Source organism: Schistocerca gregaria, chromosome 6, assembly GCF_023897955.1.
Source record: "Schistocerca gregaria isolate iqSchGreg1 chromosome 6, iqSchGreg1.2, whole genome shotgun sequence".
NCBI classification, from domain to species: Eukaryota; Metazoa; Arthropoda; class Insecta; order Orthoptera; family Acrididae; genus Schistocerca; species Schistocerca gregaria.
The window spans coordinates 251,322,361-251,337,278 of NC_064925.1; the positions used below are offsets into that span (position 1 = coordinate 251,322,361).

General features: G+C 36.3%; 1 protein-coding gene across 15 annotated transcripts in view; it reads right to left on the minus strand.

Moving 5' to 3' along the window:
- The window catches only part of LOC126277885 (protein turtle-like), a 798,080-nt gene that overhangs the window by 27,314 nt on the left and 755,848 nt on the right, over positions 1-14,918 (minus strand). For all 15 annotated transcript variants that reach the window (XM_049977425.1, XM_049977435.1, XM_049977434.1 and 12 more), the window contains one exon: positions 4,650-4,731. In XM_049977425.1, coding sequence (XP_049833382.1) covers positions 4,650-4,731 — 82 coding nt within the window. The remainder of the gene's footprint in view (positions 1-4,649; positions 4,732-14,918) is intronic.

Genomic DNA, 14,918 nt, shown 5'->3' on the forward strand with positions numbered 1-14,918 from the left:
GTTCCATTACCGGACTTCCATTCAGCGTTTCATACTGATCATCTTCCTCAAATCTGTAGAATGTTTCTCATTTCAAGTACAACACTTGCTGCAGATTATTTCTTGATACAATTTCTGATACTTTTCAGTCATCATTGTATATCAAGGCAACAAAATTATATTTTTAAAATACATGTTAGTGTACAGGGCATTTTTCTTTCCCTTTAAAATACACTATGTATGCCATTCTCTCAAGAATTATGTCCAATCTCTCAAAAGAAATGAAATTCTTAACCAAAATAATCATGTGGGCTACTACATAGGACCCTTTGCCTGCACTCAGTAAAGCAAATTTAATTAATAAATAAATTGTTGGTTCTACAGCTGACTGGTTAAAATGTTGCCTCTTAAAAACACAGAAAATAATAGTACCTAATAAACTTCAACTATGTTCAAGTACTTTGATGTACTTGGATTTTATAAGTGAAACTGAAATTTTACTAGTTAATTGCAAAATATGTGATGCAGAAAATATCTTCAGCTTACTGGAATATTGAGTACCATTTATAGCTAATACTGTCTTGCAACTTATTCACAAAGTTTTATGCTCCCTCCAAATCTAATTTCATGTAAAGTTTCAAATGATCAATCTCTGGTCTTAAAGTCTGAGATCCTTTCCTAATTCTTCTGTCTGACCAGCCAAGTCCTATTTCCACTTGCATCAGACTTGCCCTGCTTATTTAATTCATAGTTTGCAGTACAGTTAAACTATTTCTCAGCCAAGCTCTATTTCCACAACTGCAGCTTGCCCTGATTGTTTATTTTCACATTTCGCAGTGCAGATACTATACTTTTTCTCAGAATTTTCTGATAAATTTATGTTTACTCATACTTGATCTGTTAAACGGATACAACAGTTTATTTTTTAGTGTTGAACGTGGATTTGCAAAATTAATTTTCTTCTTTGTTCTTCCAATAGCAATAGCTTCACTTTAAATTTGGCTGCAGGGCATTGTGATGTAGCTATATGTATAGATGTCATACTTCTCAGGCAAGGAATGTGATTTTTAAGGGGTGAATATGCATTTTGCATTCTGTATCCTAATCAAATTTATTTGAAAGTTTTCTGTAGCACATATCTGTTCCATGGCTCTAGCTGCCTTCCTTGCCTAGATAGATAATTAGTTTCAATTTCTTTGCAATTTTTCTTTCTAATGCCATATTCATATTCATTAATTTTGTGTTTGTTGTATAACATAGAAACATACGACAAAATAACAAAACCTACAGTTCATCTCTCATTTGCACAATTTACATCAGTTTTCATAATGACTGTGCATGTGGCGTACAAATGGGAAGTACCATATGACTACATGACATGTATCTCTAACTAGATTCAAACAAGAAAACTTTTCGATATTTTTAGCATGCTCTCTATGCTGGCTGTAGGTGCTCATTTCCAGTAATGATCAATGTTTAACTATGATAAATCAATTACTTGACACTCTCTATCTGCCATCTTTGGAAATGTTTTGGATAGCTGATACATAGGATGACATAAATTGTGGGACAATAAACTCACAACATCACTGCCATAGTTATGCAGACATTCACATTGCTCTGCTTTAAAACTTGTGTCCTGGGCCCTGTACTAACCCTTGCAGAAAACATAAGAAAACTGCGCATGCTCTACAATTCTTTCTGCCATCTTAAACAGTTGCAGTGCCAAAAGAAAGTTAAAATAGGACATGTAAGGTATCTTACTGTTCTCTCTATATGAATCTTGTCCAGTTTCAGAGTCTTTGGTTTAATTAAGCGGGCTCGTGCTTGTTGTCCCGATATGTTTCTGAATCAACATTCCTACATAAGGGAGAAATAAAGAACAATCAGTCTCTATCCAACTACAAGCTAAGACTTTGGATAAGAAACCAATTGCACGTCTATCACAACAACAGCTATAATCAATAACTAATTTGATCTGTGGCTGAAATAGTAATTATGGTAATGGTCTGTCAGTTCGTGGTTTATCATTAGAGAGCTAATGCCTCCACAAAAGCCTTAATAAAGAAAACTATTGGTTATTAATGAACATCAAACATCATTTTGTTGAACCTATTTAATATGTGTAAATAAAATAGATTAGAGCAAGGAGAACTATGAACTGTATAGTTTTCTAATATATGTATAACAGAAAGAGATATGAAGATGCCCAAAAAAAGCTAAGCCACAGTCTTCAAGATGATTTTATAATTCCTAAGTTACATAAAACTTTCAATTATAAAAGATCTGAGCATACATACAATCTCAAATCTACCATTCATACATACTCCATTGCCCCATATTTAGATATTAGTAAGTTCTGATGGTAACTCTTACCAACGCAATATGATATTTATCCTTGTACCAAGATTATTAAAGAAAACTTATGAAACTTCTTCTGTGAATTATCAGATTTTAGAAGTGTAATAGAAAACACGGCAACCTGGTCCCTTGCTGTAAAATTCCCTCACTATATATTGTCTCAGTGAGATTATATCTTCACCAAAAATTTATTGGAACAACAATATAAGAAAGTAAACAAAACCAAGGATTATTATTCAGTCCAACTAGCATATTGGCAATAGCTAAACCTCACATAAGTGAACTATGGAGTATTTATTATATGATTTTTTTCGCTATTTCGCAAGAGGCACAACACTACTAATAAGACTCAACATCCCTGAAAGTAGAATACTGAAATTTTCCTTTACGAGCTCGAATTATTACCAAATACAGGGTAGTGTGTGAAAGGTTTGTAATGACAAACAAGAATTTATTCTGTAAGATCATGATCAAAGGACTGTTCTATTTCCCAAGAATAAAATGTTTTGTTTCATTTGTTATTACCCCAACCTTCTCTCACATACATGTAATGTCTCTGAGGATCCTGAATGTCCTGTGACTTTCACTTCCACTGATTGTAAATTCCTTCTTTGCCTTTACTTTTAAAACCATTACATTTTCCTGATGAATAAGCTCTCAGTAAAAATAAAATATCTGTTTCTACAATACTTTACTGAATCTGGCACTAAACTACAATAAAAGTGTATTCTCCACCTGTGCCAAACAAAAGTTATAAGAGCAAACTCGCCCAACTCCTGACCTCCTACAAAGACAGATTAAATAGACAGACAGTGAACAGAGGTGTGTGTGTGTGTGTGTGTGTGTGTGTGTGTGTGTGTGTGGAAAGGGGGGGGGGGGGGAGGAGGGCTGGAGAAAAAAATGAAACAAGTTACATTTAGATATAAATCTACAGTAATTAGTGAAATAATTAAAATTATTACAATTGTAAAATCAGATTATTTAAGAATAATTACTTGCCAACACTACAATGCAAATTTCAGTTGGCATCAGTGATAAGCTGACACTTCTGATTGTTCAGTCAGATTCACACAATCCATTCTGTATTATGATCTGTCTCAACACATTTGCTACTGAGGTGAATATTGAAAATATGATAATGTGACAGGTTCTGCAAGTCCTTTTACTGCGTAGGGAAACTATTGTTTGGTGTAACTATAGTAGCAAACCAGGTCCCAAAAAGCACCACAACATGTGAATATGGGAAAAAATGTAATCTAATGTTATTTGAAAGGTTATATATTTTTTGTGTTATTCAGGCAAGTTCCAAGTCATTTTTTATTATTTGTTTCTTTTTCTTCTGAATTAATTTCACATGCCTCAGTGAACCTCCTGATTCCAAGTCATTCTCACCTATAACAATGCATGATTAAAGACAAATAAAGACAGTTGCTTCACACCAGATAGTGTCTCTGATGAAGACTTATCCTGACTTCCCATTATTGGAAAAAATATTGACAACTCAAGATTGTAGAGAAAAGCATCAAATACATTGGGAAAACAAAGTATCATTCTCTAGTTTCCCTTGCCATAGCAAAATTAGCTCATCTTGGCTACATGAGTGAGCCATACGACTCTAGTTCTCTTTTAGGTAAAATTCTGTACAACTCATCATTCTGTTAGGACTTTTTGGCATTTCATGACAATGCAGTTTTAGAGAGTAAAGCATTCATTAATTATCAATGGTGGCCATTTTCAGCACTTTTTCCAATAATCAGTTGCCTGTTCATTAGCATGGCTCGGTTTATTTTTTTGTAGACTTTTGAAACCTTTTCTGAGCTAGTTTTATTTTGATCACACAATATAAAATCATCATTCTTAAGTAACTGGAATTTACCTTCAATGGTCTACAACCATTAAAGTTAAAATCTATGAGGAAAAGAAATACTCATTAATCCATATACTGTCACATAATAGCAATTAATGTTCAAAATTAAATGTGTTCATTTGCAAGAAAATAAATATCACTTACAAGGATATACAAAATCTCTCCAAATACTATCTGATGTAACTGAACACAGTACAAGATCAGCTAAGTTCATAATTTACTTTTAAGAAATATTGTACTTCATAAAAACAGAGCTGCATTAACACTCACAGTTTTCAGTTTTTGTTCTATTTTCTAAGTATATCATTCAATAACAAGCCTACCAATCTTTTCTGTAATGGTTTATACATAGCATAAATAACAAAATTAATTTGAATTTGAGAAGTGGTTGTAAAAACACATATTCTAAAAATTTACAATTTTCTTAAGGCAAGACACTCACTTTTTCAAAGGCACTTGACCGGCCCCTGGTGGCTGGCCACCATTTCTTGCATCGGTAACTCGGCAAGCGACCATGTTGTATGCTACAAACACAAACAATTTTTAATTTTGAAATAAGACAGATACAAAAATTCAAACACAAGAGTACTTTTAAAAGATTTTTAAAAGTAATAGAGGTGCAATAAAAATTGAAAATCATCTGAAAATTGGGTTTTTTGCACTGTAAAGCACAGTAAAAACTGCTTTAAGCACCAGATGAACACAACTGTCTTATCTTCACTTTCCTTTCTTATTTCTTGTAATACAATATGCAGTTAAGTACAACAATTTTTACTGATTCAACAAGACACAACACAAATTTTACAAGCTCATTTACAGCATTTCACATTTGGTATTACTGTGTGGTAAATACACAGTAAAAGTTTTAGGTGCAATATGTTTTAAAGATTTGTTTTACATTAAAGTCTGTATCTGCTTCAGCCAAACTGTTAGAAACAGTCACACTCAATAAACAAAGCATGTGCAGTTTGTGGGTCTATAGAACATTTCTGTGAGAAGCTGATAAATATGTAAAATGTGATGGGAAGCCAAAAGTGATACTTAACAAATTGTGTCACACATACAGAATAGGTAACTGTGGCATAATACTGAGACAGTCAACAGCAAGAACAGCACACCATATACAGCACTGAAAAACAGAGTGCTCAATGAATACAGTATACTCACTTTCCCAGTCTGACTAATCCAGTATCGCAGGCCTGTTTGAATCAAAATTGAAGACCACAGGTGTGTATTCATATGGACACTAACAAGCAGTTTACACAGTTACAAATTGAATAAATAAAGTCTTTCTTTTATGTATGGACATGGGTGAGGTAAGTTCTTGATGAAAAATTAAAAATAACCTAATATTTATAAACATGATAGCTGGAAATTCTTAATGAAACTAAGAATGGTAAGAGGCAAGACAAGCTGTTGTCATATAGAGGAAGTATTAATAATAAGATCAACACTTTTAAAAAGTGATGATTATTGTAACTGTCACACACGAATTTTATACGTAAGCTTCTACATGTGCCATATGCACATACATATGGATGGACACACACACACACACACACACACACACACACACACACACACACACACACACACATATAATATAATGAATAATACAGAATAATACATGACAGAATGAGAGAGATGAGTGTTTCTGAAATGGGATCATAACTGGGAAGAAAGAATGATTTCACCATGTGTATATGGAATGTATGTGACTGCGAAGTACATAATGGATTTCATGATGTTTCGTCATCACTATTAATGCAACATATCTTTGCAGAATTTGTAAGAGGACAATATGTACCTGTGAGGATGTTCTAGAATGAACAACAGAATACTTTGTTATCAAATGTAACAGATACATTGTGAGCCAAAATATTGTCAAACATAAGAATGCTGCCTGATGGCACTTCAGCCATATAAATGAGTAATCATATGGGCTGCAAATGTGGCAACCCAGTAACATAAGTGACTATATAAACAGCTGATAGCTATGGCCTGGCCTAAGGGATCGATCATCTTGGAAACATCAAAGCTGGTCAGCCACTGTGTGCTACTGTCATCCATGGAAAGTGGCTGAAGGATGGTGAAACAATGAGTAAGTGATATAGTGGTAGTTATGCACACCTCATCATGGGTTGTGGAAGTGGATGTGTGCCCACTTGACAAAATTGGATAGGAAGTGATCTATGGCAGATTTGGCAACAGAGTAAAATGCTGGTGCAGGTACAATTGTTTTGTAGCAGACTATCATTCAATGCACATTGTTGAACATGGGGCTCAACTGCAACCAACCCCTATGTGTTCCCATACTGTACCATCAAGACTGTCAATTTTGATTTCAGGCACAGGATTATCAATATTGGATAGCGGATCAATTGAAACGTGTTGCCTGGTTGGATGAATCATGTTACAATAGATTGATGATCATTTCTGGATACACTGTCATCCACATAAATGGCTGCTGGAAACAAGTTCTGTGACACAGATGTAGTTCAGTAGGGGCAGTATTACACTCATTTGGGACATTTACCTGCACTTCCATGGGATCCATAGTAACCAGGCGCAGCTCATAATTAAAGTTTCTGAGGTGAAGCCACTCCAAAATATATATTAAAATAAATTTCTCAATAAAATATTACAGAATTTAAATTATCACAACGCATTTTGCATATTTACGACACAGATTTAAATAATGCTGGCCAACATTTTCAAAACTACTGATATGTGATATCACAAAATGTTTTTCGAACAGATAGTAGTTAGTCTTAACGCTGCACCTAGAAATGGCACTTAGCTCAGCATCGCAGAGGTTTGGGGGTGTGGCTTCCTCAGAGTACAGCTCTTATGGGTGTTTAGAAGGCTCTGGTGTTTGAGCCCGGCACAATGTTCCTGTTCCATTGCTTACATCAAAAGAGAATGAACAAAATTGCTGAAATTTAGCTTGAATCCTGTCTCTCTATATCTCTATTATGCCGTGATTTGTCATTAAACGATGTTTAGTATTATTGTTTTGATAGTTTTTTAGAGAGTTTTTTTGCTTCTATTTTATCTATTATTATGCAAATCTCTTAACAGAGTGCACTAGAGTATGGTGATGTAAGTATCACCACCTAGCAAGTTCCACGAATTATTATGGAAAAAAGGCATACGAAATAAACTTCTGCTCATAATACTATGAGTCACTTTAGTTTCCCCGTTATGCATGAGTTCAGTAAGTTTAACTTTCTTGCCAATGACAGCAGCATACCACGAGATCGAAAACAATACAAAATGATGATTAGGAGGAAACTGAAGGAATTTTGTTAGCCCAGACCCAATGTAAACTTGAATCAAGAACCAAAATAGCGTAAATCCAGGTAAAGAGGTACACACAATTTTAATAGAGCAATGTGCAATGCAGCTGAGTGGTTGGGTGTTCTAAACCACTTAAAATGGATATTTTTGTAATACACAAGAATAAATAAGGCAAATACAGTGTGCTAATTTCCATGGCAGTTGCTACAGTTGTTCATGTCATCCAGTCACAGCACAAGATCTGTGACATTGTGAAAACATCACCGTTCCATCACACGAACTCAAAATGCTGCTATTTGAGCACAGAAAACTTTAAAGATTCTTAGAAAATGTGTCTTTTAGTATGATTTGTTGGGGTAAACTGTCAGGAAATGTAATGTTTGAGGGCTAAATTAGCTTACCATATATTTTATACTAGAGTTAGTTTTTGATGTTATTTGGGAGTTGATTATGAAATGGAAAGAAGATACTGTATGTAAATGCTTTGCTAGAATGTGATATTGCCCCCACCCCCTCCTGAAATGTTGGTTGTAGTGATAGATAGATTTGTAGTATAGCCTGAGGTCTGGGTTATCTCTGATCACTAAATTTCACAGCCTTAAACAGCATGGAAACCACGAGCCATATCTGATGGTAATAATCAAAGTCACGAAGTCAGCTGTGGACTATGTGACTAGAGTTGTGGACCACCTACATCCCTTCATGCTTGGTGTATGCCCCAACAGCAATGGTATCTCCCAGCAGAATAACTGTTTGTATCACATGGTCAGAATCATCCCACAGTAGTTTGACGAGCAAGACAGTGAACTCATATTGGTGTCTTGGCTACTAAATTTGCCTGATCTGAACCAAAGGAGAAAATATGGAATGTTATCATGTCCCAGCTTTGCGTCCGCAAAGCACTAGCCATTAATTTAGAGGAATTGTGTGACCTGTCTGTAGACATCTGGTAGCAAATACCCCCAAAAATGTACCAAGAACTTGAATTGATGCCATAAAGAACTGCTGCTGTTTTGGATTGCAATGGTAGACGACCATGCTAATATGCAGGTTTATTTTGGATGGATGATGCCAAAAATTGATGTCTTGTCCAGTGTTGTAGGTAGTATTGTGAGGAATGGATATGAACTAACACAACTAGAGACCTAAGGCAACAACAACTCTAGGGGATAAATTAACCATATTGTTAAACACCAGAACTGGTTATAGAGACACATTAATACAGAGCTAAGCACCGGAGAGATGAAAACTAGCTATTAATGCCTTATCAGCATAACTGGTGAGAAAACAAGCAGTGACATCAAACCGCAATGGAGCTGGAAGACAGGGAATCGACCATGGAATCAAGACTGGACATTAGAGCTACAGACAATTTTTAGGGATTCCCTGGGAGGGTGGAGTCTTAGGCTTGTTAGTGTGTCTCTCCTGTATTTTCCAGGAGACCAATCTTCTTATGCACTCATAAGGAACCGAGGGGCAAATATGGCACCAATCTCCAGGAATATGTGACAGATTTCTATCTTCACAAGTTGCAACAGTGGCTATTAGAAACTGCAGTTCCAAAAATACATGTGACAGTATCCACATTCTTCATCAGGGTTATGATTATCTATCACTATGCACTGATAAGAGATACATCCTATTCAAGATCCTTCCTAACCTTCCACAGTGTTCTGATGTCCACCAAACCTCCACAATACCCTAGCCCATCACTATGATACTCCCAATCATAAGCCCCTCCCACAGGGATCATATCTCTGTGGAAGACAAACGTGCAACACTTGCCCAATCCACCCACTCAGCACCTCCCAGTACAGTCCTGTCATAGGCTTCTCCCCCCCCATCAGAGGCCAGGCTATCCATGAAAGCAGCCATGTCGTATATCAGCTCTGCTGCAAACATTCAAAGCTTTTTATATCGATATAACTAACAACCAAATATCCAGTAGAATGAATTGCCACTGCCAAACTGTGGACAAGAGCAATTTGGACCATCCTGTGGCACAGCATGCACCTGATCACTGCTATTCTTCGTCCTTCTCCACTTCACTCTAAACTGCCGCTTTCATTCAACACAACAGTTGCATTCTGACCGCAGTGGCTGAAGAAAGTGATCGGTTGTGCATGAGATGTGCCTGCTTGTATGAATGCGCATGTGTTTTTTTTCCAAAGAAGACTTTGGCTAAAAGCTTAATGTATAACAGTCTTTTTGTTAGGCCTGTGTGCAAATCAATGCGTCATCTTTAGGGTGAGTAGAAATCTAGTATCTTCATAACGTTATTTTAGATAAAAAATGTCAAATTATTTGAACAGGAGTAAAAATAAAGAGAAGGGGAAGTTTCTGAAAAGTGAAGAGGAAACTATGCACTATGAAAAGGGGCAATGATAATTAGAGTCATGTATAAAGAAGAGAGCACTTGTGTGGTTTAAAGAATATTTTTCAAGATGGAAAAACAAGTTTTTCAGTGGCATCCAAGGGTCTATTCCCTTTACCCCCCTTTTCCACAGATATCATAAAAGTTCACTGTACTGTAATGAATATAATCTAATGGACAGGTAATAAACAAAAATATGTAAACAAAGGGGCAATAAGACATCTTCAACTTTTGTAGTACTGTCTTCCTCAGTTGCGTGTAATATTACGGTGTATTGATAATTTTTACTTATGGACCGCCTGACAGCAACTGAATAAAACACAATGTTAGTGCCATACGCGTTTCACCTTTATTTTCTGCAAGGCATCATCAGTGGCAGGTTGCGTGGACAATTTCTTACACATTACACTCTTGTTGCATTTTTGGTGTTCTTCTTCTTATGAATGCCAACTTGCAGTTTTTCCCCCACATTCCACAGCACTATGAGTTCATAGTGCTGTGGAATGTGGGGAAAAACCGCAAATTGGCATTTATAAGAAGAAGAACACCAAAAATTGCACAGTCTCTCAGGGAATTTCAAATTCCAGTTGCACAAAAGATAGAGTCAACCCATAGGACTGTGTGGTTGCAAAACTTGGAGTGTCCAGAAAAAAAGAGATCTATGGCCCTATACAGTACGACATCACTTGGAAATGGAGGGTCCAACATAATTGTGAGCTGGACGATATCTACAACAGACCAAATATTGCAGGCTTGAGAAAAACTAAAATGGCTTGTCTGTGCAGGTCATATTGCCTGGATGGATAAATGTTGATGTCCTGTGAAATTCATGAATTTTACTCCCCATGGAAGAAATCCACAAGAAAGACCAAAGAAAATGTAGAGAGACAGAATCCATGTTGACTTTCTGCAGATTATCTTAGAAGGTGAATGGCAGCAGAAAGCAGGAAATACAATCTTGTGGAGGTGGGAACTTGCAGATGTGCGTGGTCCTCTTGGACCTGATTGTGTAACGTAAGTAAGGGTATAAGCAAGAGAAAGGAAGAGAGAGGTGGAGGCAAGATGGGGATAGGGAGGGAGAGGGAGCAGGGGAGACTGACCAAAAAACGCGAGTTTGACAGCTCAGTTACAACAATCACTTTTCAAATACCTAAGACCAAGTACGAGAGTTTGAGTGCTCAGTTACAGTATTTGCCATTGTTTTGAGTACCTGAGTGGTACTCAACATCACCATTCGGAACAAATAGTTGTCTTCCTCTTGCCATTTATATTATTTTTTAATATCAACCAAACAAAAATAGTAATAAAAATGTACAACATAGGTGACAGCATTTACAATTATAGAAACAAGGGGCCATTATTCCAGGAAAGATTAACAATGTGCTAAAAAGGAGCTTGTGTTATTCTTAGCTTTCCAGTCAAGAACTTTTATCTCAAGCATTAAAGGAGCCATATATCTGCATGTATGGCTTCTGTAAACCATAGAAGTTTAAGGATTTTGGTCCTAGCACACTTCCAGCCATTTTGACACAAAACTGTGCAATGAGTTAGCAGTCCACACAAAGGTTTTGGATTTTGAGGTAACTGCATTTTCAAGAGAGATAGTCATTTTCAACATCAGGCATCCACTTTACAATTAGAAGTCATCATCAAAGGTTAACAATCAACATTTTTTTAGCATATTATCTTTAATATGCTGCATCATTAAAGTGAACAAGAACTTATGCTTTCTAGGGTTAAAAAACAAGAACTTTTGAAAAGACTACGGTTAGGTTTTATTTTTGAACCAACAATCTTCTGACTGTTTTGCAGGCACCCCTAGCCCACAATTATTTGTTGGATGTATTCGCCCATAGTTTTTACTCTTGAGAGCTCCATCTAGAATGATGAAAGATATTCCCTGATGTCTTAACACATGTCCTATCATCCTATTTCTTCTTCTTGTCAGTGTTTCCCACAGGTTCTTTTCTTTGCCAATTCTTTGGAGAACCTTCTCATTTCTTAACTTATCAGTCCATCTAATTTTCAGTATCCTTCTACAGCACCACATCTAAAACTCTTCGATTATCTTCTTTTCAATTTTTCCACAGAGTCTGTGATTCACTATAATTCTCAGAAATTACTTCCTCAAATTAAGGCCAATGTGTGAGGTTAGCAGACTGCTTTTGGTCAGGAATGCCTTCCTTGCTGAACTAGTCTGATTTGTGAGTCCTCCTTGTTTCATTTGCCATATGTGAGATTGCTTCTAAGGTAACAGGATTCCTTCACTTAATCTACTCTGTGCTTCCAAACCTGGAAGGTAAGTCTCTCACTGATCTAATTTCTGCAACTCTTCATTACTTTTGTCTTTCTGGTTTACCCTCAGTCCAAATGTTGTATTCATGAGACTGTTCCATTCAGTATGTATATAATTCTTCCTTTTTTTTTCATTTCCGCCACAACTTCTTTCATGTACAGATTGAGCAGTAGGGACAGAAGACTACCTCTCATTCTACACATTTTTTAATCACAACACTTTGTTCTAGATCTTATATTCCTAGTATTCCATCTCTATAACTTACTCCTGTTTGCCTAAGAATTTTGAATATCTTGCTCCATTTTACATTGCCGAATGCTTTTTTAGGTTAAGTCCTATGAACATGTCTAGAGTTTTCTGGAGTTGTGCTTCCATTAACAAGCACAATGTCAGAATTTCCTCTCTGGCACCTTTACCTTTCCAAAAGCCAAACTGATCGTCATCTACAGGAGTCTCAGTTTTCTTTTCCATTCTTCTTTATATTACTCTCTTTAGAAACTTGGATACATGAGATTTTGAACTGACTGTGTGATAATTCTCACATTAGACTATTCTTGATACCTTTGGTACAATGTGGATTATATTTTTCCTGAAGTTTGATGGTAATATGATCAGTCTCACAGATTACACACATCATCTGGAACAGTCATTTGATTACCATTTCTCCCAATGATTTTGGAAATTCTGAAAGGATATTATTTATCCCTTCTGCCTTATTTGATTGCAAGTCTTCCAAAACTATGCTGAACTCTGTCTCTAATACTATACCTTCCATACCAACTTCCATTTCTTCTTCTATCATGTTAGCAGCCAGTTCCTCCCCTTTGCAGAGGTCTTCAACACTGTGTTTCCACATATCTGCTCTATCTGTGTTTAACAGCAGAAATTTTTCCTGCAGCCATTTCACCTTGGCTTCCCAGCACTTCCTATTTATTTCATTCCCACATGACTTATATTCATATACTAGGAGATTCATATCCTTGGATTGAGTGAGACCAATTGGAAGGGAAAAACTCTAAATTTCTGTGAGGTGAGTACAAATACTGGCAAGTCACAACAAAGAGGCAAAAAATGGAGTGGGGTTTGTGTTTCACAAAGACATTGACCCAGTTACTGAAGTGAGCTTTGTAAGTGAAAGGATAAGTAGAGCAAGAGTGAACTTGGGAAAGAATAGTTTTACTATACTTCAAGTGTACGCACCTCAATAAGGGTGCAGTGAGGAAGAAAAAACAAAATTCCTTGAAAAACTGGAAGACCAAGTAAGAGAAGATAACAGTATGATAACTGGGGATCTGAATGCTCAGATCAGCATGGATAGAAATGGATATGAGGAGGTGATGGGCCCTTTTGGATACGGAAGACAAAATGTTGAGGGTGAAGAAATTCTAACTCTGTGCACAAGGAATTGTCTTTTAGTGAAGAATACAAGATAGCCATAAGATTACTAGATATGGTTGGGATGGCAAATCTAAGACAGTTATGGACTATATATTAACAGACAAATTAATTGTAGGAAAAGTAAGGGACACTAAAGTCATACCAAGTGAGCACTTGGATAGTGACTACAAGTTACTAGTAGCTGATCTACATTATAAGATGAAAAGTTTGAATGCTGTACAAAGAATGCAAAAAATTAAGGAGCGAAAGTTGAAAGAAGAAGAAAATAAGAAAAGTTTCCAAAATCTAGCAGCACAAAAACTGCCAAAAACTGAAAGGGGTATGGTGGAAGAAGAGTGGAACCTAATAAAAACATCAATAGTTAACAGTGCTGTGCAGATACGTGGCAAAACAAAGGGTAAAGAGAAGGCAAAGAAACCAGTTGGTGGAACGATAGATTAAAAGATGCAATTAAAAAATGTAATATGGCAAAGAAAAAGGAGGAGTTGAAAAAAAGAAATCAGAACGAGGGGCTGGTACCAAAAGATGAACACAAGGTGACAACACTAGAGAAGGAATACCAACAGAAGAAATGTCAAGCAAAGAGAATTGTGAAAGAAGAGAAGGAGAAGAGTTGGAAATATTAACCCAGAAACTAGAGCAGGATAGCAAAGGGAACCAAAAACTGCTATATGGGTTATTAAAAAGTAAAAGACCTGATAGAGAAGATTGAAACAGAGGATGGGGATATTATCAGGGACAAGGACAGTATCAGTGAAGAGATGAATTATTTGGAAATCTTTTACTGAAGAGGAAGATGCACAAGAAAGTGACACCAAAGTCATTGAATCAGAAGAAGAGCAGGATCCAATCTCTTGGTTAGAAACTGAGAATTCCCTGAAACAGATGAAAAGTGAGAAGGCAGCTGGAGTAGATGAGCTGACAGTGGATACAATGGTTACACTGGGTGCTGGGGGTGATATAAAAAGAAAACAAAGTGCCAGATGAATGGAAATAATGAATTATAATACCACTGTTCAAGAAAGGTAGTAGGAAGAAATTCACTAACTACCGAGAAATCACACTGTTATCCTTAAGATAATGGAAAAGGTCATAGAAAAAAGATTGCGGAAAATTGTAGAACACCAATTAGAGGAACAACAGCACAGGTTCAGAAGTAATAGGGGAACAACAGATCTCATTTTCTCCCTCCGTCAGTTAATGGAGAAATATTGAGAAAAAGACAAGGACTTGATAGTAGTATTTGTGGATTTGGAAATAGCATATGACAGTGTACCAAGGGATAAAATATGGGAATGCTTGAGAAAACATAATGTTCCTGATTCATCAACTAAAAAAGTCCA